This window comes from Pteropus alecto, unplaced genomic scaffold (genome assembly GCF_000325575.1).
Source record: "Pteropus alecto unplaced genomic scaffold, ASM32557v1 scaffold5, whole genome shotgun sequence".
NCBI classification, from domain to species: Eukaryota; Metazoa; Chordata; class Mammalia; order Chiroptera; family Pteropodidae; genus Pteropus; species Pteropus alecto.
Window position 1 is genome coordinate 20,555,049 of NW_006441953.1, and position 21,540 is coordinate 20,576,588.

The 21,540-nt window shown below is 35.2% G+C and overlaps 1 protein-coding gene across 1 annotated transcript in view; it reads right to left on the bottom strand.

The window, feature by feature from the left end:
- Nucleotides 1-21,540, bottom strand: part of LOC102879857 (cytosolic beta-glucosidase) — a 192,506-nt gene that overhangs the window by 140,009 nt on the left and 30,957 nt on the right. The window contains 1 exon segment of the mRNA XM_025051697.1: nt 17,507-17,562. Coding sequence (XP_024907465.1) covers nt 17,507-17,528 — 22 coding nt within the window. The 5' untranslated portion in view covers nt 17,529-17,562.

Consider the following 21,540-nt stretch of genomic DNA (forward strand, 5'->3'; position numbering starts at 1 on the left):
CTTCCCACTCTTCCTCCCTCTCTCTCTCTCAAACACAAATCTTTGGTTTTATATATGGGAAGTCAAACTCCAAGGGAACTGAGTCACAATTTATATGTCTACCACTAGATTGGAAAATAGGTAGTTGAGGAACCAGAATACAATCTGGATAATGAGATGAAGGTTTTCTTCTGAGAGAAGAAAACAGAGTCCACTGCTGGTACATATTTCTAAAAAGGTGAAACAACAGTGAGATGGTAGAAGGAGGCATCACAAAACCGCAGGTGGGTTTGGGGGAATCCTAGCATAAAGGAGCCTTAGCCAATGAAGCACGTTCGGTGGAGAGTCTTATAAAGATTTTACCACAACAACCAGTAGCAACACCAGTGTGATGAGTGAGCATCAGAAACTGTGACACAGAGTGTGTCCAGGCAGAGAGGACCTGAGTCCAATCACTGAGATTTCTTCAGCTCCAGGGAGCATGAAAAAGCATCCAGAAATGTCTCATGATCTTGAGAGGATAAAAGAGGTCATGAGAGGGGACATCAAACCAGAGGGGAATTTTCATCAGGATAGATCTCGAGTGAGTGCATTAATCTGTTACTAGCAACAAAATGGGGAACTTCATGAAATTTGCTGCATCACGGATGATGGCCCAGGACAGTCTTCACACATAGTTTTTTCTTCCTTCAAAATTGTGTATTTTTGTGCTCTAATGCTATTATGACCTTCAAAGTGAAAGGAGTTTATTTTAAGAGATGTCTAAGCTTCTCTAGATTTACTAAAATGAATTGAAAGGGTTTTTTTTTTTTTTTAAATGGGTACGTTCACTAAGTAATGCCAGCTCATATACTTTTAATATGCCGCAGATAAACATATTTTGTGGAGTACACCCACGTTCATAGAAGGATCACTCTCAATGGCCAAAAGGTAGAAATAACCCAAACGTCCACAAATGGACATACAAATGGTGGTATATACATGCAATGGAATATTACTCAGCCTTAAAAAGGAAGGAATTTCTGACACATGATAGATACATGGACAAAGCTTCAGGACACTATCCTAAAAGAAGTCAGTCACAAAAGGACAAATACTATCTGATTCTATTTATATAATGTGTCTAGAATAGTCAGATTCATAGAGACAGAAAGGATAATGGTGGTTGCCAGGAACGGGAAGTTATTGTTTAATGGGTGCAGACTTTCAGCTTTGCAAGATGAAATGCAATCTGTAAATGGGCGATTGTGATGGTAGCCCAACAAGGAGAATGTACTTAATGTCTTTGAAAATAGTTAAGATGACAAATTTTTATGTTAGCTGTATTTTACCACAATCTAAAAAATTGTTTTAAAATTAAAAGAAAAACTTTATGTAGAAAGACAAGGAACATTGTATACATACAGCTCCTTGGAAATCTTTAAAATATAACACTCCTCTATACAAAGAATTTATGTGACTACACAGGGCTACAGAACTGCCAATTTCACATCGAAGTTTTCCTGAATCCAAACTCACTGCTCTCTCCGTTAACTTTTATAAGTGTCCACTTGAGTATATGTGAGCAAATAGCATATACACAGTCATACAAATACAGGCATAGTTGTATGCAGTTCTCACTAGGAAACAAAATAATAAATTAATTTTGCTAAGCATTCTGATGTTAAATTTGGCTTGTGAGTTTCAGAACAATTTATTTTTCAATAAAAGAAAAGTATTTTCAGAGTGTCTTTGATACCCAATAATTCTACTAAGTCTACTAACAAACTTTGCTCCTTGAAATAGTAAATCGGGTTTACTAAGTACTTAAATACTAAATGGTTCATTTTCATTGTCTCTAGCTCTAAGCCAACAACAATTTATCCAGGCCCAATCCTTTAAAAAGTGTCTGAATTTTATGTGCTGTCTGTTCTTATTGAAGTCCAATAAAAATCTATTTATAGTACATATCTATTTGAAGTAGGAAATAGATGGCTGTCATTAATATTGAGAACTATTTTCATATTATACAATGTTTAGACATCATTAAAAAGAACTCACAAGTTCCAACAAACTAAAAAGCTTACATTTAAAGTGGAAAAAAGAACAAACATATATGGTACATTTAAGAGCTTATTTTATTACATTTTATATTCATCCCAAGTTTTATTTGGATGTGGATTTAAAAAGAAACTGGACTCTTTCTCACAGTCGTACTTGGAAGGGCCACAGCATGTTACGGTAGAAGACCACTGGGCATCCAAGCTCTTCTACTGTATAATCTTAAATAAGTAATTTCACCTCCCTTGCCTCATTTTCCTCTCCAATAAAGTAAAAGAGTGAGAGTAATTGGACTCGAATATCATTCCATCTCTTATATTCCAAGATCTCATGCTTCTGAGACTCTGATGGGCACATCAGAGACACGGGCTGCATCCAGCACTCATTACATGGTGAACCCATGCTCTGTCCTTTAGCCAAGATGGACTAAACCAGTTCAACTCCATTTATTACCGAGGGCCTTCAGCAAGGACAGTCATGACAGGTAAGATTTATTGAACACTCATTATGTGCCTGGCACTGACTGTGGTAGATTGATTGCAAAAACTGCCCCAGTTTTCCAATCCAACCTCCTACCCATGCTCTTTTCTGATGTGACTTTGCAGCTCCACCCATCACAAAGTGGGGTCCATCTCCTTGCCTTCTGAATCTGGGCTGGCCTTGTAACATGCTTTGGCCAACATAATGTGACGGGCATAATGATGTGCCAGCTCTGAGCCTAGATTCCCACGCATGCTATTAGAAGTCTGCCACCACCAGGAGAACAAGCTCATGTTAGACTGCCAAGAAATAATAATAATAACAATAACAATAATAATAATAATAATAATAATATAAAAAACAGATATGAAGCCGAGAGTTCTAGCCATGACTCCAGATCTATGAGAGAGTCCACCCAAGATTAGCAGTTTCCTAGCTAACCCATAGCCAACCACAGACACAGGAAACTCCCTTGAGCCCAGCTCAGCAGAACCACCAAACTTAAATAATACAGGGTTACTGTTTTAAGCCACCAACTTTTGGTGTGGTTTGTGATGCAGCATCATTGTAGCAATAGATAACTGATACTCTGCTCTAAACACATCATATGGTTTTCTCATTTACACCTCACAACTGCAAGATATGCAATATATTTTATTATTATATCACTTTAGAGATAAGGAAACAGAGGCATCAAGAGATTAATTTGCCCAAGATCACAAAAAATACTATATTTTACATATTATTAAACACCATCAATTGTATGATGCGTCATTATTTTACATACCACTGATAAAGAAAGTGTGCAACTTAAAATAAGATGTGCTCTCATCTCAGAGATATCAAAACATGAAAAAGGATTTTCATGGTTTCATGTTTCAATGGTTGCCAGGGGTTAGGTAGAAGGAAGGGTGAATAGGTAGAACACAGAGGATTTTCAGGGCAGTAAAACTATTCTATAAAATGTAGAACACCAAGAATAAACCCTAACGTGAATTATGGTCTTTGAGTGATAATGATGTGTCGTAAGTTCATCAGTCGTAACAAATGTACTACGCTGGTAGGGGATGCTGATAATGGGGGAGGCTATGGGCCTCGGGGACATATGGGAAATCTCTGTACCTTCCTCTCAATTTTGCTATGAACCAAAAGCTGCTCTAAATAATAAAGTATGTTGAAAAAAAAAAACAAACAAGCCAACTTGAAAAAGAAGAAATCTGTCTTAGAATTGATGAAACGAGGGAGTCAGTGATAGGGTCAGGTCTTTGCGTTGGGTATTTTTTTCACATACTGAAAAACTTTAAGGCACTCGATTATTTAAATTGCATATTTAACTGGTGGTTTGAGAATTGTATCACCTTTCACAGTTCTCTAGAATGGTAGATGATGTGTAATAGACTCCTCTTAAAAATACTTTGTTAGTACTCTGGGATTTAAGTTTTTTCTCTGCCCAGTTCTGTGAACTGCACTATATCCCGTATGCTCTAACCAGGGCTCCTGTTCTTTGCTGTATACTTCATTGCCTGCATTATTTCATTAACATTTCCTCCTTCTAAATCCCTCTCTGGTTGGTTGGGCTTCTAAAAATTCCTCCAATTTATCTACGTCTCTTAAAAGAAATTAGATGCTCACTTACTAAATACAGTAGTAATGAGACCTAATCACTAGTGCTAAATTAGATTAATTACCTTGCTTGTTTGGAATGTGACACTCATCAATCAATTAGTATTTCACATATGTGTGATTGCCCCATTGTATTCCCTAAGACAGATTAGTCTGACCATGGCTTTTGGAGGTAATAGACCAAGATCGAATATTGCTTATTTCTGCCACTTACTGTTTATATAACCTTGGACAAGGTACTTAACATCTTTGAGATCCAGTGTCCTTATATAAAAATGTCTATGAACACATTCCGGCCTGTATCATTCGTGATTTGTTCAAAGACACAGAATTATTGGAGGGAGAAGATGATATAGACATAGATACAGATATAGATGATATATGTAGAAAGAGATATAGATATATACATATAGATGTAGACATACATATATAGATATATGATTTATTCCAGAGATTTATTCTTATATAGTAGTGGAAGCTGAAGCAACCAACTAGGTGAACACATTGCATCTTTGTCTGCTGCTGTAGCCCCCAAATCAGCAAGGTTGGCAGTGTGGAAGAGGAGATGAACATGAAGTAGAGAAATAAGGACGAACAGGAACCTGCGAGCCTGAAGGGAATGCACGAGAATGTTCTGGTCTCTCACTGTCCCCGAGCCCCCAGTATCAAAGATGGAGGTATGCTGCTGCATAAACTGCCCCCCTCATCACCTTTTCCACTGCATGTATAGACCATGTTTTCTTTATCCACTCATCCAGACACAAATCAGCAAAACTGAAGGAGGAGATAAGGCAATTGCTGGATGTGCTGCAGATCTGGCTGATACCCCATGCCAGAGAGTGAACCCACATATCCTCTGCAATCTGCATGAGCCACAGCAGTGCTGGGTACTCTGCACTTAGTGTTGTCAGATTTAGCAAATAAAAACATTAATTAATTCAAACATTAAATCTGAATTATAAATAATTTTTATATGTAAATGTGTACCAAATGTTGCATATAAATCCTTTTTTTTTGAATTATAAATAATTTTTACATATAAATGTGTACCAAATGTTGCATACAAATCCTTTTTTAAGGTAAATATGTCCCAAGCAGTAGCGGGACATACTTATGCTAAAAAACATTTTTGTTTATCTGAAACTCAAAATTAATTGGGCATCCTGTATTTTATTGGCAACACTACCTACACTAGCCTTCAGAGTCTATAAAGATTGTGATGCCTAATTTACTTTTATCTTCAAAATCACACACAAAAAGTCTCTTGTGGGCAAATCACAACCACAATAAGATATCACCTCAAACTCATTAGGATGGACACTGTCAAAAGAACAGAAAACAGCAAGTATTAGTGCTGATGCAGAGAAATTGGAACCCTTGTGCCCTGTTGAGAATGTAAAATGGAAACAGTATAGAAGTTCCTCAAAACATTAAAAATAAAATTTCCATATGACCTAGCAATCCCACTTCTGGGTATATATCAAAAAAACTCAAAAGCAGGGTCTCAAAGAGATATTTGCACATCCATGTTCACTGCAGCACTATGTACAAGAGCCAAGAGGTGGAAGTGACCCAAGTGTCCATTAAGGAATAAGTGGATAAAGAAAATGTGCTCTATACATATAATGGAATAGTATCCAGCCTTAAAAAATAAAATCTTGATATATACTATAACACGGATGAACCTTGAAGGCATTATGCTAACTGAAATAAGACAGTCACGAAAAGACAAATACTGTATGATTCTATTTATATGGTATATGGAAAGATTAATCAGGAAAAAGAGAAAGCAAAAATAAGCAATATTAAAAATTTAAAGGGGGGACAGAGCTATAGATGCCTTAGAGATAAAAACACTACAAGATTTTTAAATGCTTAACCAATAAATTTTAAAACTTAAGTGAGAGGACAAACTCTTAGAAAATACTGAATTACTAGAGCTAACCCCAAAAGAAATAGAAAACCTAAATGATCCTAAAACCAATAAACAAAATCACTCATTTTAAATCTCTACACAAAGAAGCATAACGTCAGTTTTATAGTCATGATCTATCAAATTTTCATTTCAACCTTACACAAATTGTATGAAAGAATTGAAAAAGTAAAAAAATTTCCCAGTTATTTTGTGAGGCTGATATAACCTAATACAAATATTAGACAAAGACAGTACAAGAAAAGTAAATCCTCTCATATGAACACATATGTAAAAACTCCAAACAAAATGATGACAAACCAATAAATCGATGGTTGCAGATGGGAGGGTGATTGGGGAGATGGGTGAAAAAGGTGAAGAGATGAATCCTTTTCCTGTTTAAAAAAAAAAGTGCAGCTACCGCCAGCATTCATTTAACATCACACGTAGGAATGCTACGTTTTCTAGGATTTGACATTTTCAGCGATCAAACTACTAAACACAGAATGCTATAAATAAAATGTCATTTGTTTCCAAAGACTATCGATACAATACAGCGATGCGAAAATAATAATAAAAGCGGGATATTTCAAGGCAAACTTTGGGGGAAAGTTTAGGACTGTAATCCGTGAGTTATCTCTGGGTATACGCTGTAGCCGCAAGTGCTGCCAGTGAGTACTCTCGATGCAGACAGGAAAAGGGTATGAAATACAAACTGCCAGTTATAAAAAATAGTCATTGGGATGTAAAGTGCAACATGAGGAATACGGTCAATAATATTGTAATAAGTATGTATGGTGTCAGATGGGTTCTAGACTTAGCAAGGTGATCACTTCATATTATAGAAATGTATAATCACTATGTCGTAGCCTGAAACCAATATCATATTGCACGTCGACTATAATTAGGCATTTAAAAAAATTAAAAATCCAAATGTAGGAATGAATTTAAAACTTCCTCATGACCAAGGTAGGTTTCTTATAGGAGAGTCATCTGGTTCAACGTCATAAAAATCCTGTAATGAACTGTTTTTGGCAACATGGCAGACTGGGTTCATAGACTGACAATTCCACTGAAACCAATTGAAAATTCAAGATTTTTGAAAATCATCTTCCAAGTATCAAAAGGCTGGATGAAAAAGTAAGTCATGCTCTAACTGGAGACCGAAGGGGCGTGAGCACACACAGAGCAATGGAACACTGAAGCTACCCTTTGACATGAGAGCATCGCTGAATCCTAAAAAATTAATCTTTGGTTTGTCAGAGTTTTAAAGGTATAAGAAACTAGACTCAGGACCACCAAAAGTAAGGAAAACAATAGGAAACATTCTCTTCCAAAGCTGGGACCCCGAAGGGCCTCATTCTCAAAATAAGGGTGAAGTAGGAATTAAACTTCTATTCCACAACTTCAGAGGTCTACAAGGAAAAATGCCTGTCTGAATCCTGTCCCTTTAACCATAACGAGTTCTTACACTGGTCTGCAGCCTGAGCCGGTGCAACCTGGGTGGTCCAAAACCTCAAGCAGAGAATTTTGTTAAAAACCAACCTGGGAATAGGCAGAAGGGGCTGAAATGGTGTTAGATGGAGGGAAAGGACTTATTGGTGATTTATATAACCAAGGGCTAGGAGGGAACTGTGGCAGAAGAAAAAGTCATGCAAGCCAGATGGAGTTGGGAAGGGGAAAATTTGAGAGGCAAAATCTACAAGCAATGAGGTGTATAATGGCAATAGATGGAAGATGGAAAAAAAAGAGGATATTAATTACTGATGGGGGCAAGAGCTAAAAATAAAACCACAGACTCAATTTTAATACAAGACATAGCTACATATAAGAATTACATTGTTGGAAGGAAGAAGAGGTCTCACCACTGTGGCTGGAGACTATCACATGCCAATAGCTCGACACATACAAAAGAAGGCTTTCATGTATGTCTAAACACCTGTAAGACCCGCTCCGAGATTGCTTTGTGGTCAGCAGAAAGGGGAAGGACCAGTTGCCAATCAGACAGGAAGATGAGACACTTCGATGTTCAGCACATGGTGGAAAGATAGACTTTGAAAAGTCATGTAAAAAGTTAGTGTTAAGGGCTATTAATAATATATACAGTATTTATCTGGTGAAACATTTAGGATCTCTAAAAAAATTACAGTATACAGAGATGTATAAAATCAAGGGTGTCTTTGAATACTGAGATTTTCTTTTAACTGTTAGAATGTGTGGCAAGAATTTCTGCTGACTGCAGAGGGGGTGAGTTCCACATCCATATACCCCTCTCTGGATTAAAAAAAAATAAATCCACTATTTTTACTTGGACATTTATCAAGCTACAAATCTGCCTTGCCAAAGCTCTTAATTGTTCATTTTCTCTCGAAACTCCACTTGAGGGCAGTGAACACAGTGAGTGTCAGGCAAGCAAGCCCTTCCTACCAGCAGCCACAGAATAGCCAAGTGGTTTTCTCGTTCGCAACAGTGCTCTTGAGATTACTTGTCCGTAATTTCCCAGATCTTTGAGACTTTGTTGTGGTCTCCTCTCAGCCAGTGGAGAATGCCCCAAGATGACTGCCTTTTCCTATTTTAAGTCTAAGGCTGCCACAGAATTAGAAGGCCCTTTCTCAGATTTCCGAATCTTAAGGGGTAATTGATTTCAAGAAATCTACCTCACCTTTTGGTCATTTGGACAAAGTTAGGACCTAGAGTCTGCAGGTCTCTGGTGTAATGTAGGAAGATTTCCGATGAGATGTGTGAATACACGAGGGTGAGCCCAAGCACTCTTTAGCCATAAGAGTGGTCAACAGAATTTCACAGGGAACGGTCCATCCAAATGCAAGGCAGTTTTAGTCCAGAATTTCTTAACATAGATCCAGTCTCTAATTAGAAAGACTATGTTGATGTGGAACACATTAGTGACCTGGTGGCATACATGCAGAGAAGGATTATGGCCAGAACAAGCCTTTGTAAATGAACTTTCATGTTCTCCACTTTGGAGAGAAACAGACAGAGTATGATCTGGAAACTTTATGCACTGCTCATGACAATTTCAGTGACCGGAGTTCCCCAGGGTACAGGGAACTGCAGCTCACATGTCTGTCCTGGTCATTAGCAGGTCCCAGGCCGCTTGCATCGTCATTCACTGAGAAGTTACTTAGTCCTTCTTTAACATCATACTTACTTTTCTCTATTTTGGGAAAAAAGGTCAATATTTGATATTTAGGATTTCACATATACATGGAAACTGTATCTTCATGAGAACCCAAATATTGTTCTAATTACATTAAAAAAGATAAGTTAAAACTTTTCTGAAATACCTTATTTTATATTTCTTTTACTAAAGCATAACCTATCTTTCTGAAATGTTTATTGAAATATTCCTTGGATAATGTTCAAAATTTTTTCAACTTTGTGAAAATTAAGTATCAACTGCAGATATTTGTCACAAAATGGTCTCCTTCCATACCTATAGAAACTAATAAAAATAACAAATATTTTAAAACTTCTTGCCGATTAAAAAATACTTTCTTTTAATTGCCTTTATGTGGGTAAAATAATACCAATTTGTTTAGAAAATCCCTATGGCCTGTCATTTCTATGTTAATTTCAGGTGAACCATTTCACAAAATGAAAGGTTATCCAAGTGAAAAGAGCAATAATGCCATGATATGACAATGGCAGTTGGTGACTGAGAACATCAATTCTTTGAGAGCCCTACACATGCCTGTTTAGCCTATTTTCTGTTTTTGCAGCAACATGAATAAGTAAAATTGGAATAAATCAAGGAAAGCTTAAAGATTTAATCCAGTAATGTGGCAGATTAAATCGGGCTGGTAATTCTGTGACACTCTTCTCATAAGTAGTAGTTCCCTCCTCTGGGTGGGCTAGAGGGCTGTTTGGCCAATAGAATATGACAAAAGTGACAATGTGCTGATTTCCAGTCCTCGAGATTAGCAGTTTCTGCTTCCTGGCCTCTTGGAACACTGGTTCTTGGAGCCCTGAGCTACCATCTAGGAATTCCCATGACTGTGCTAGGATTCTAAAGATAAGCCCTAAGACTATATTGAGGTGGGGAACAAATGAGTTGAGCCCAGATTTCCATCTGTCCCCACCAAGGCACCAGACATGTGAGTGAAACCCTTCGTGGACTCTCCAGAATAGACTAGCCTCCAGCTAAAAACCACCAACTGAACCCAGCAGGTACCGTACAGAATAGAAGAATCACTCAGCTGAGCCCTGTCCAAACTGATCACAAGCCCTGACCCACGGATCACAAGCAAAATAAGTTGTTTTTACAGACTAGGAGGTTTGCAATATTCATTACACAGAAACAGGTCATCAGAAAAGGTAGAGAGAGTTTTAGGTGTTTTACGTGGGAACTCTACTTGCAGCAACATTGCAGGTTACATATTCTGAAGAATCTCCAATTGCAGAACACTAAAATATTGGATAAAACATTTTTAAAAAAATTATTTTAAAGGCATAGCTAAGCTCACAGGAGGATAGGAAAGTATTCAGAAGTGAAGGAGCCCAGAATAAATCTGGACTAGTTAGCAGAGCTAATGCTGGCAGCCGTCCAAGGATACTGGCTCCAAAAAGCAAGAGCCTTGGGTTTTAATGACTGAGAAAGTCTTGGGCCTTCACAAAACAGAGAAGGAAATAGGGAGCTGCTGAATAAAGCCCAGAGCCTAAAGGGTTGTATCCTGACTGAGAGACTGAATAGGAAAATACCAGCCTGCAAGGGGATGTAACTGGGAAACTATTTTTGGCCTTGAGTAAAGGCAAAAATTCAAAGGATTTTTCTTCTGAGTGTCTGTTAACAAAAGCAGTCCTCAAATGGATGTGGGGTTCCAATTCAAAACTACCTGCGTGTTCCAAAAAAAGCTAAGAATTAATTTAAAGTGGTCTGAAATTGGGAATAGTTCCAGAACTTTAACAAAAGCAAAGGCAAATCCCCTCTAAGGAGTGGAGGCTTGATAGTGATTTAGTAGAATTTCTACAGATAAGGGAAGTTGTGGGCTGAAGCAGACTTGTACAGACTTGCAAGAGTCAATTATGCTCATCTCTTCCCAATTCCACATTTAGCAACACCAAGCTGGTAGTTTAAACTGGCTATGGTGAGAGTAGTTACACCACAGAAATTGGCAAACACCACAAATGGGCCTTTTTTTTTTTTTAAAGACGCCGGCTCATGAGCACAACGCTAAAAGCTCACTATCCATGAGCCCACTATTAGAAACTCCACAACAGACCACAAATGGAAATCAGTAGAAAACAGCACAATTAAGCTTCTAAGGGCTTTGTAAATTTAAATCACAAAATAGAGAATATAAGATGAGAATCTTTCATATGCTGACAGAAAAGAGACTCCCAAACATGGGCAAAGAATAAAAGATTACAAAAAGTGACTAATAGACTTGAAAAAGAATTTTAAACTGTGGAACAATAAAAGGACTTGGGAATCTTTTAATTATTTAATATTCTAGTCAGATCACTTGCTATCAGCTGGAGTACACATCGAAGAAAAAATTTAACTCCGTAGTACTTCCACCAGCTGCAATTCTGCCACTGCCCCTTGTCCTCTTTTAGAAAATACGCTTCTGGTGACACATTTTTATTCACTGTTTAAATGGAATTATTGTTATATTTGATGAATTAAAATAATTCCTGCTTTTTTGGTATTTCTGCATTTTATTATGATGTATATCATCCTTACAAATATTACAGACATTAATATAATGAACACCCAGGTATGATATTGAGATATAGTAAGAAATATGTATTGAGTCTTCAATGCTCATTCCTGGCACAGAGTTTCTTAAAACCTTTGAATTTCCTGAGTGAAAGGAGTAATACAAGTCATTTGTTCTAAGGCGACAGCTGTTGGCTGGCTCCTAGACAGCTTCAGGATAGGAGGCCTGTGGCCGGGAAGAACAAAACTTGATTCAAAGCTGGGAACTTTCAACTCTATACCCTAGTAGTATCCTATAGTAAATATATACATAACTTTTAAGACGTTGGCAGTTTCTCATAAAGTATCATTTGATATCCTGTCTAGCAATATATGAAGCTGTTCCCCGTGCTTGTTTACACTTGCTACTGTTAGTCTATTTAATTTTAACCATTCTGGTGAATGTGTACCTAGTGGTCTCTCATTATGGTTTTAATTAGCATTTCCCTGATAACTAACAATGTTGAGGATCTTTTCATGGAATTATTGACCTTGACCTATCTTCTTTTGCAAAGTGTTTGTTCAAATTTTTTGCCCACTCTTTATTGGACATCTTTTACTGTTCATCTTCTTGTCATTGAATTGTGAGTTCTTTATATGTTTTGAATACACATTCTATCTATATCAGATATATATAGCGGGAATATTTTTTCCAATCCATGGCTTGCCTTTTTATTTTCTTAATAGTGTGCTTCCAAGAGCAAAAGGTTTGAATTTTTATGAGTTCCAATTTATCAGGTATTTTTTCTACTATAGTTCATGACTTTTGTGTCCTATGTACCTAAAATATTTTGCCTATCTCAAGACTAGGAAGGGTTTCTCTTATGACTTTAGTTTTATAGCTTTATATTTAATGATTTTATATTTACATAAATCTTTTTATATTTTGATTTATTTCTAGTAAATTTTTATGTATGATTAGAGATAAAGATTAGCCTTTATTTCTTCCTTATGGATATCCAGTTATGCAAGCACCATTTGTTGAAAAGACTATTCTTTCCCCTTGGCAAATTGTTGAAAGTTAATTTACATATGTCTCTATATCTACACACACACACACACACACACACAAAGTTAATTTACATATGTATCTATATCTCCACACACACACACACACACACACACACACACACACACACACACACGTCTTTAATTTCTCTTAGCAGTATGTTTCTATTGTATAGGTTTTGTAGGTATCTTACCTAATTTATGCCTAAGTGCTTCATATTTTTAGAATAATACTGAAAACAGTACTTAAAATTTTTGTTTCCAATTGTCCCTTGCTAGTATTTAAAAATATAAGTGATTTTAGGGGTCTTGATCTTATATCGTGCCAACTTGCTAAAGTTACTTGTTAAATTCCCAACACTTGCATGATTTTAGATGCCTTTGTAAATTGTATTTTCATTTCAATTTCCATTTGTTCTTTACTGATACAAAGATAAAATTCATTTTTGTAAATTAACTTGTATCCTGAGAATTTGCTAAACCCACTTATTAGCTCTAGAAGCTTTATAGATTTCCTAGGACTTTGTACCTACAATTTTCCACCTACATGATCGTGACATGAGACTTTTTTTTTCTCATTTACATGACTTTTATTTTTCTTTCCTTATTTCACAGACTAATACTTCCAGTACTATGCTGAATTGAAATAGTAAGTGGATATTCTCATCTTATTTACAATCTCAAGATTTTGTGTGTGTGTAGTTTTTTATCATTGATGGCTGTCGCTAGGTTTTGTTGTATCAAGTCGAAGAAGTTCACTTCTATTCCAAATTTGCTGAGATATTTTTATCCTAAAATGGTATAATGTCATTAATTTTTTCTATATCTAATGACTCGATTATATACTTTTTCTCTTTTATTTTGTTAATATGATGAATCTTGCTGATTTTTAAAATGGGTGTGAGCTTCCATTCCCTCTCTTGGTACACCACTTTTTTTTAGCACCTCAGTGAGTTCAACACGAATACTTTCTGAACTCCGACATTTAGGGAGTTTTAGGGAGGTTTCATTCTATAAACACGATTGATTAAATCATTGGCCATTGGTGATTATATCAATCTCTCACCCCTCTCCTCTTCCTAGAGGTTTGAGTGTAGAGTTGAAAGTTCTAACCCTTTAATCAGCCTTGGTCTTTTTGGTGACCAGCCCCCACCCACCAGTCATTCATTAGCATACAAAAGACACCTTTATTATTCAGAGATTCCAAAGTGTGTCAAAAACTGGGAAAAAGAGCAAATATATATATTTTGATTTATAATACAACGTATGATTTGAATTCATTAAAATGTATCGACATTTGTTTTATTGACCAGCTTGTAATCCATTTCAGTGAATGTTTTGTATGCACTTAAAAAGAATTGTTTTGATTTTGTTGGCAGATATCTTCCACAAATATCCATTAGATTAATTTGGATAATAGTGGTTAACAGTTTGTCTTCTATATTCTTACAAATTTCTGTCTACTTGCTCTATCAATTAGTGGGAGGAGAGAGTTGAAACCTCCACATACAGTTGTGAATTTATTTATTTTCCCTCTCATTTATGACAGTTTCTGCTACATGCACTTTAACACTCTGTTATTGATATATACTTACTGATGATTTTATGTCATTTTGATGTAAGAATGCCTTTACTATCATTATGATCTTTAATTCTTAACCCCTGAGAGCATTCCTTGTTCTAAAGTCTATTTTATGTCATATTAACATAGCTGCTCCTGCTTTCCAGTCTTAGTGTTTGAATGATCGCTTTTTTTATCCTGTCCTTTAAATTTGTCTATATTATTATTTGTAAACTAAGTTTCTTATAGACATCATATAATTAAGTCATGCCTTTTTCATCTAATCTGGAAATCTCTATCTTTTAATTGAGATGTATTGAACGTTTACATTTAATGTAGATGTTGATATAGTTTGGCTTATATCGACTTCTTTGCTATTTGTTTTTTCTTTTATTCATCTGTTCTTTACTCATTTTTTTCTTTTTTTCTTCTTTCAATTGAGACTGATTGTATTTTGGTATACTCCTTTTCTCCAATTTGGCTTATTAATGATAATCCTGATATTTTTAATGATTTCTGTAGAGATTAGAATAAACATCTTTAATACACTCTAAAATAAAATAATATCACTCTGGTCTAATGCAATACTCCTACAACAATATATTTCCATTTCTCCACCTCAGTATTTTGTGCTATTGTCATATATGAGTTATATATTAATGCTATATATGTTCTATACTCGATGGTATATATTATTATTGCTTTAGGTAGTTAATTATATTTTAAAGAAATTTTAAAATGAAAAATAAGTATTTCTTTACCCATATATTTAACATTTTCAGTGTTTTTTGTTTCTTTGTGTTGATTCAAATTTCTCCCAGATACTATTTAACATTCCTTGTAGTACAAGTCTATCTATAATGAGTTTTTTCAGCTTTTGTTTATCCAAAAAAATGTTTTTATTTTGCCTTCACTTTTGAAGGATATGTTCACCAGATATAGATTTCTAGGTTGAAAATCTCTTCCAACACTCTAAAGAAGCCAATCCATCGTCTTCTATCTAGAATAGCGTTCTATAAGTCTTATCTTTTTTCTACTGGATAGACTATTTTTTCTGCTCAGACTTTTTTAAGATTGTCACTTTTCACTAGTTTCTGCAATTTGATTGTTCTGTATCTTGGTATTAGTGAAGTGATCGGATATTTTTATCTTTCTTTGGGTTCACTGAGTTTTTGTAGTTGTGTGTTTATACTATTCATCCTATTTGGAATTTTTTAGCCATTATTTCTTCAAGTATGTTTTCTGTCGCATATTCCCCACCACTCTCTGTAAGATTCCAATTAATGTAGGTTAGATTGTTTGATATATTTCTACTAGCCACTGAAGCATTGTTAATTTTATTTTTGATTTATTTTTCTATCATTCACTTTTTATATATTCTATTGTAAAATCTTAAGTTCACTGATTTTTCTTTCTGCAGTTTTTTTCTGTTAACCTCATTCAGTGAAATTTTCATTTTGGAGATCTTACTTTTCATCTCTAATTGTTCCATTTTTAAATCTTCCATTTCTCTTCCCAGTCACATTTTCCTTTAAATACTTGAATATAATCATATTAGTATTTTACTGTTCTTGTCTGCTAATTCCATCATCTCTGTCATATCTGCTTGTTGCTATTGATTTTTCGTTTCTTTATGATTCCTTTTTTCTTGCTTCTTGGAACATCTAAGGATTTTTAATAGTATACTGGACTTTTTGGGCATTACATTTTTTAGTGAATGAACTTTGTTGGCTTTGTTTCGGACTTTCAATGCCTGTTTTAAAGCTCTGAGGGGAAAATTCTAGGTTAATTTTGTAGACTAAGACCTTTGGTGAATGGCAATTTTCCTTAGCATCCACCCTACCACTCTGCTCAAATCTTTCTTTAATCTATGAGATCTGTATTTTTACAATAAGCACAAGTTTTACTTGAGCTTATCTGTGTACATTTCTGTTCTTCACAAAAAAAAAGAAAGAAGAAGAAAAAGAAGCAGAGAAGGAGAAAAAAAAAAAGAAATAAAATAGCATCGCTTATACGAGGCTTACTATGTGCCAGGCACTATTCTTATCCTTTTGTATGTAATAACTTATTAATATCATTAAACAACTCCTCATGAGATAGATATTACCATTGCATTCACCTTCCAGCACATTAAGGAAAAACACAGACAGATTAAGCACAGACAGGTTAATTTACCCAAGTTCACACAGCTAGTAAGGAGTGAAGCGGGAATTTTAATCCAAGGCAATAAATAATCTAGAACAGTGGTCCCCAATCTTTTTGGCACAAGGGACCAGTACTCCTATGAGACTCTAAAGCCTGACAGACAATCTGAGGTGGAGCTGAGGTTGTGATGCCAGCTCTGGGATGCAGCTAAAGGTACAGATGAAGCTTTGCTAGCTCGCTGCCACTCACCTCCTCCTGTGCAGCCAGGTTCCTAACAGGCCATGGGCTGGTATAGCTCTGAGGTGGGTGGAGGGAAGGGAGTTAGGGACCATCTAGAGTCTATGGTTCTTATCACATTATAGTAACTTTCTAAAAAATATTCCTACAGCGATTCGCTCAGGCTGCCACAACAAAATATAGAACCGGTGGTTTAAACAACAGGTATGTATTTCTCCAAATTCTGGAGGGGGCTAGAAATCCAAGAACAAAGTGTCAGCAGATTGGGTTTCTTCTGAGGTGTCTCCTTGGCTTGCAAATGGCCATCCCACCACATCTTCACATAGCTTTCACTCTGTGCACACATATAACTGGCGTTTCTTTCTTTTATACTGAATTAGGGTCCCACTCATATGACCTCATTTAACCTTCATTATTTCTTTAAAAACTCTATCACCAAATACAGTCATACTGGCAGTTATGAATTTAGGAGCACAATTCAGTCCATAACAAAGAGTCTCTAAATCTTCAGATAGAAATCTAACCTCAGAAAACTGGGTTCATGATGCCGGAGTAAATCACTTAGGTAAAACAAATGTAGAAGATAGTGAGAAACAAACACGGGAAAATATCCTATTCAGATACCAATGCTAGAATAGCTCATTTTAGTTATATAAAGGGTAAGATCATAAGCATACAAATATGCACTAATAACTTAGAGTGGATTGGAGATCCTTCCGTCCCTATAACCCAGAAAAGCATCCTTGTTCTATTTACATCATTCCGTTTTTGTGAAGATAAAAAATAATTAGCTGATACATACTTAACATTATGTCTTTCTTCATCCTTCATCCTCTAGCAAGAAGCACTCTTATATGCCTACAAGAAGAAAAAAGAAAAATTAATGTAATGGTCTGCAAGATTTATTGCACTAAAAATTTGAGTCAAATTGTAAGCTTAAAAAATTATAATAAAGTGCATAACTCTATTATTACCCTGAGTTATTGCCCTGAAGCCTCGAATTTTATTTTCTAAAAATCTATGAGATGTGAAGAATATTTTCAGAAACAACCCTAGTTCGTTTATAATTTTTTAAATGTATATATTATGCATATCTTAGCTTTATTTGTTGTTTTGCAAATGTTAACTAAATGTGTATGCCTTATGGGCTGAGGTCAGCACCTTGAGCTTTGTGAGTTTCTGAATGTCATTTCAATAGAGATCTTCTTTTAAATAAATGTATGTTTTTCTATTATAACCAGGTAATGCCAATTGCCCAAAAATGACAAGGGAAAAAGCAACTCAATGCATCTATTAAAAGTAAAGCTTGGAAATACATTATTTCAAAGCCATTTCGAGTAGCTAGTAACTACAATTCTAAAATTAAGTAAATTTACATAGTCTAACACATTTCCATTTCTTAAGAGTTATATAAAGAAATCGACTCTTTGTAAAATGTCATGCTTTAGACAATCTTTTAAATTAATGTTCCATAAATGACAATTAATCTTATTAAGCAGATTAGTTCACATAATTAGTTTACATACACACGATTGGAACAATAAAATGCTCTCAGTTATATAATTGTTCATAATTAGAATATCAAGTTACTGCCCTAGTTTTTCAATTTCCAACCAAATTGTCTAATAATTATTTGGTGTTTACTTAGCTTATGTTCTTATTGCTATACTTAGATATCTACATATAAAGCTCAAATACAATTTGTTTAATGGGGGGAAGAAGATAAAACATTTAGGTTAATGTCAGTGTAGTTCAATACGTCAATCTTGGAAATAGATGCAAATAATTGATCTCCTGTCTGACAGCATCCTAAAACCTAAAAAAAGAAATTATATATATATATCATCTCAAAAGCCTTACCCATGCAGAACACAGACATATTAGAGGTTTGTTTGAACCTGACTTTAAAATCTATGGTAATTCTATATCGTTTGTCTCTGACAGTCCCATCACTGGGGAAGAATTAATCTATCAGAATTACTGTCTCTTCCTCTTCTTTTTCTCCTCTGCTCTATTATTCTTTCTCCTTTTCTCCTTCTCCTTTTCCACTTTCTTTTTGCCCCCTTTTTCCTTTTCTTTCCTAATATCAAAAAAGCTTAATTAAACCACAGCTACTCCACCTGACATCTGAGAATTTAATAATTTCATAATTAAACGTTTTACCTTTATAGAAATGTCTGTCACAGCCACAGCAGGAAATAATGGATTTTGGAATATATGGTAGTTAGGTCTAATCTAGAATGCTTTTAGCATCAAACAAGAAAAGTGTAAACAAGCAAGAATTGGTCATATTTCAAACTTATTCCATGAATAAGAATTAAATACTGCAAATATGAAGATGTAGTTTTCAAGTTTATCATTTTAAAGGTCTATTTTAAGGCTTTAGAAAACAGTAGCTACAGGGTTCAATTGTGTCCCCTCAAAATTTATACATTCAAGTCCTAATCTGCAGTACCTCAAATTATGACCTTATCTGAAGTCAGGGTCTTTACAGAGTAATTAAGTTAAATGAAGTCATTAGGATGGGTCCTAATCTAATATACCTGGTGTCCTTATAAAAGGGAGAAATTTGGAGACAGACACCAAGCACACATGAGAACCCCATTGTGAACATCGAGGCAGAGATCAGAGTAATGCATCTGTAAGCTAAAGAACACTGGAGATTGCCAGCAAATCATCAGAACCTAGGGGGCAGATATGGAATAGATTCTTCCTCAAAGTCCACAGAAAGAGCAAACCTGACAACACCTTGATTTCAGAATTCTAGCCTCCAGAACTGTGAGACGATAAATATCTCTTGTTTAAGCCACTCAGTTTATGGTACTCTGTTACAGCAGTACTAACAAACTAATACAGTAGCTAACTTTTTTTTAATGTGGGGTTTCTAATTCTGATCATGTTTTCACTTGGCTGGAAGACTCATTGCTACCAAGGGTGAAAAACAGAATGAGAGCGAAAGTAGGATTATTATATGATAACAGTCGTTGGCATTATTGATGCATTTCAGAATTAAAAAGCAAAGGCTTAGAATTTTAAAATAAGACTTGTCCCAGAGGCAAGGTGGCTTTCACATCCAAAAAACATATATGAGTTAACGTAATATATCATATCAAGAGAATAAAGAACAAAAACCACATGATCATCTCTATGGACAGAGAAGTTATTTGACAAAACTCAACAATTTCTCATGATAAAAACAATCAACAAAGAACAGAGGGGAACTTCCTCAACTCAACAAGCACCTACAATAAAACCACAGCTAACATCATACTTAATGGTGGAAGACGAATGATCATACTCATACTTCCCAACTTCAAAACTTACTACAAAACTACAGTGATCAAGAAGACAATGTGATATTCTAACACTAGCCATATAGGTCCTAGGAATAGACTAGAGAATCTAGAAATAAACGTTCATGTCTATGTTCAATTGATTTTTGACAAGGGCTCCAAGACAGTTCAACAGGCAGTAACTTATGAACAAATGGTTCAGGTACAACTGGATAGCAACATGCAGAAGAATGAAGTTAGAACTATTCCTCACCTCATACACAAAAGTTAACTCAAAATGAACCCTAATCCTAAATGTAAGAGCCAAAACTATAAAAGTCTTAAAAGATAACATAGGTATAAATCTTCATGATCTTAGGTTAAGAAAAGCCTTCTTAGAAATGGCATTGAAATCATAAGCAATAAACAAATAAATAGACTATTAATAAGAGTTCTAACAGAAACAGAACCAACAGATGTATACATATACAGAAAGAAAGAGAAAGGAATTGACTCATGTAATTATGAAGACTGAGATGTCCCAAGATCTGCAGTCAGCCAACTGGAGAACCAGGAGAGCCAATGGTATAAATTTCAGTTCGATAGCTAGCAGGCTTGAGATTCCAGAAAAGTTGATGTTTCAGTTCAAGTCCAAAGGCAGGAGAACCAATGTGGCACTTCAAACAGTCAGGCAGGAGTTCTTCTTTTTCAAGAGAGGATGATCTTTTTTGTTCTATCGAGATCTTTAACTGATTAGAGGCCTGTGCACAGAAAACACAGCCTGCTTTACTCAGTCTACTGATGCAAATGTTAATATCACCCAAAAATGTCCCCACAGACACACCCAGAATAATGTCTGACCAAATATCCTGGAAACCCCCACCATGGCCCAGTTGATGTAACATCAACCATCATAGAGACTTTATCAAAATTTTAAAAATTTGTGCTGTGAATGTTATACCAAGAAAATGAAACACAACACATAAAATGAGAGAAAATATTTTCAAATCATGTATCTGATAAAAGACTTATATTTAATAAAGACCTCATAACTCAATAATAAAAAGGTAAGTAATCTAAATTAAAAATGAGCAAAGGATCTGATCAGGCCTTTTTTCCAAATAAGATATACAAGTGGCCAATAAGTATATTAAAAGATGATCAGGGGAAATTATGACTGATATTGTAGAAATATAAAGGATCATACAAGAATACTATGAAAAAGTATATAACACCAAATTTAATAACCTAGAAGAAATGGACCAGTACTTAGAAAAATACAATCTTACTAGACTGAATCAAGAAGAACTGGAAGTCTAAAGAGACCAATCAGCAGTGTGGAAATTGAAACGATCATCAAAAACCTGCCAAAAAGTAAAAGTTCAGGACTAGATAGCTTCACCAGTGAATACTACCAAACATTTAAAGAAGATTTAATATCTATTTTTTCCAAAAAAGAGGAGGCAATACTTTCCAACTCATTTTATGAGGCCAATATTACTTTGATACCAAAACCTAGTAAAGATAACACAAAAAAAGAAAACAACACAACAGTATCTCTCAT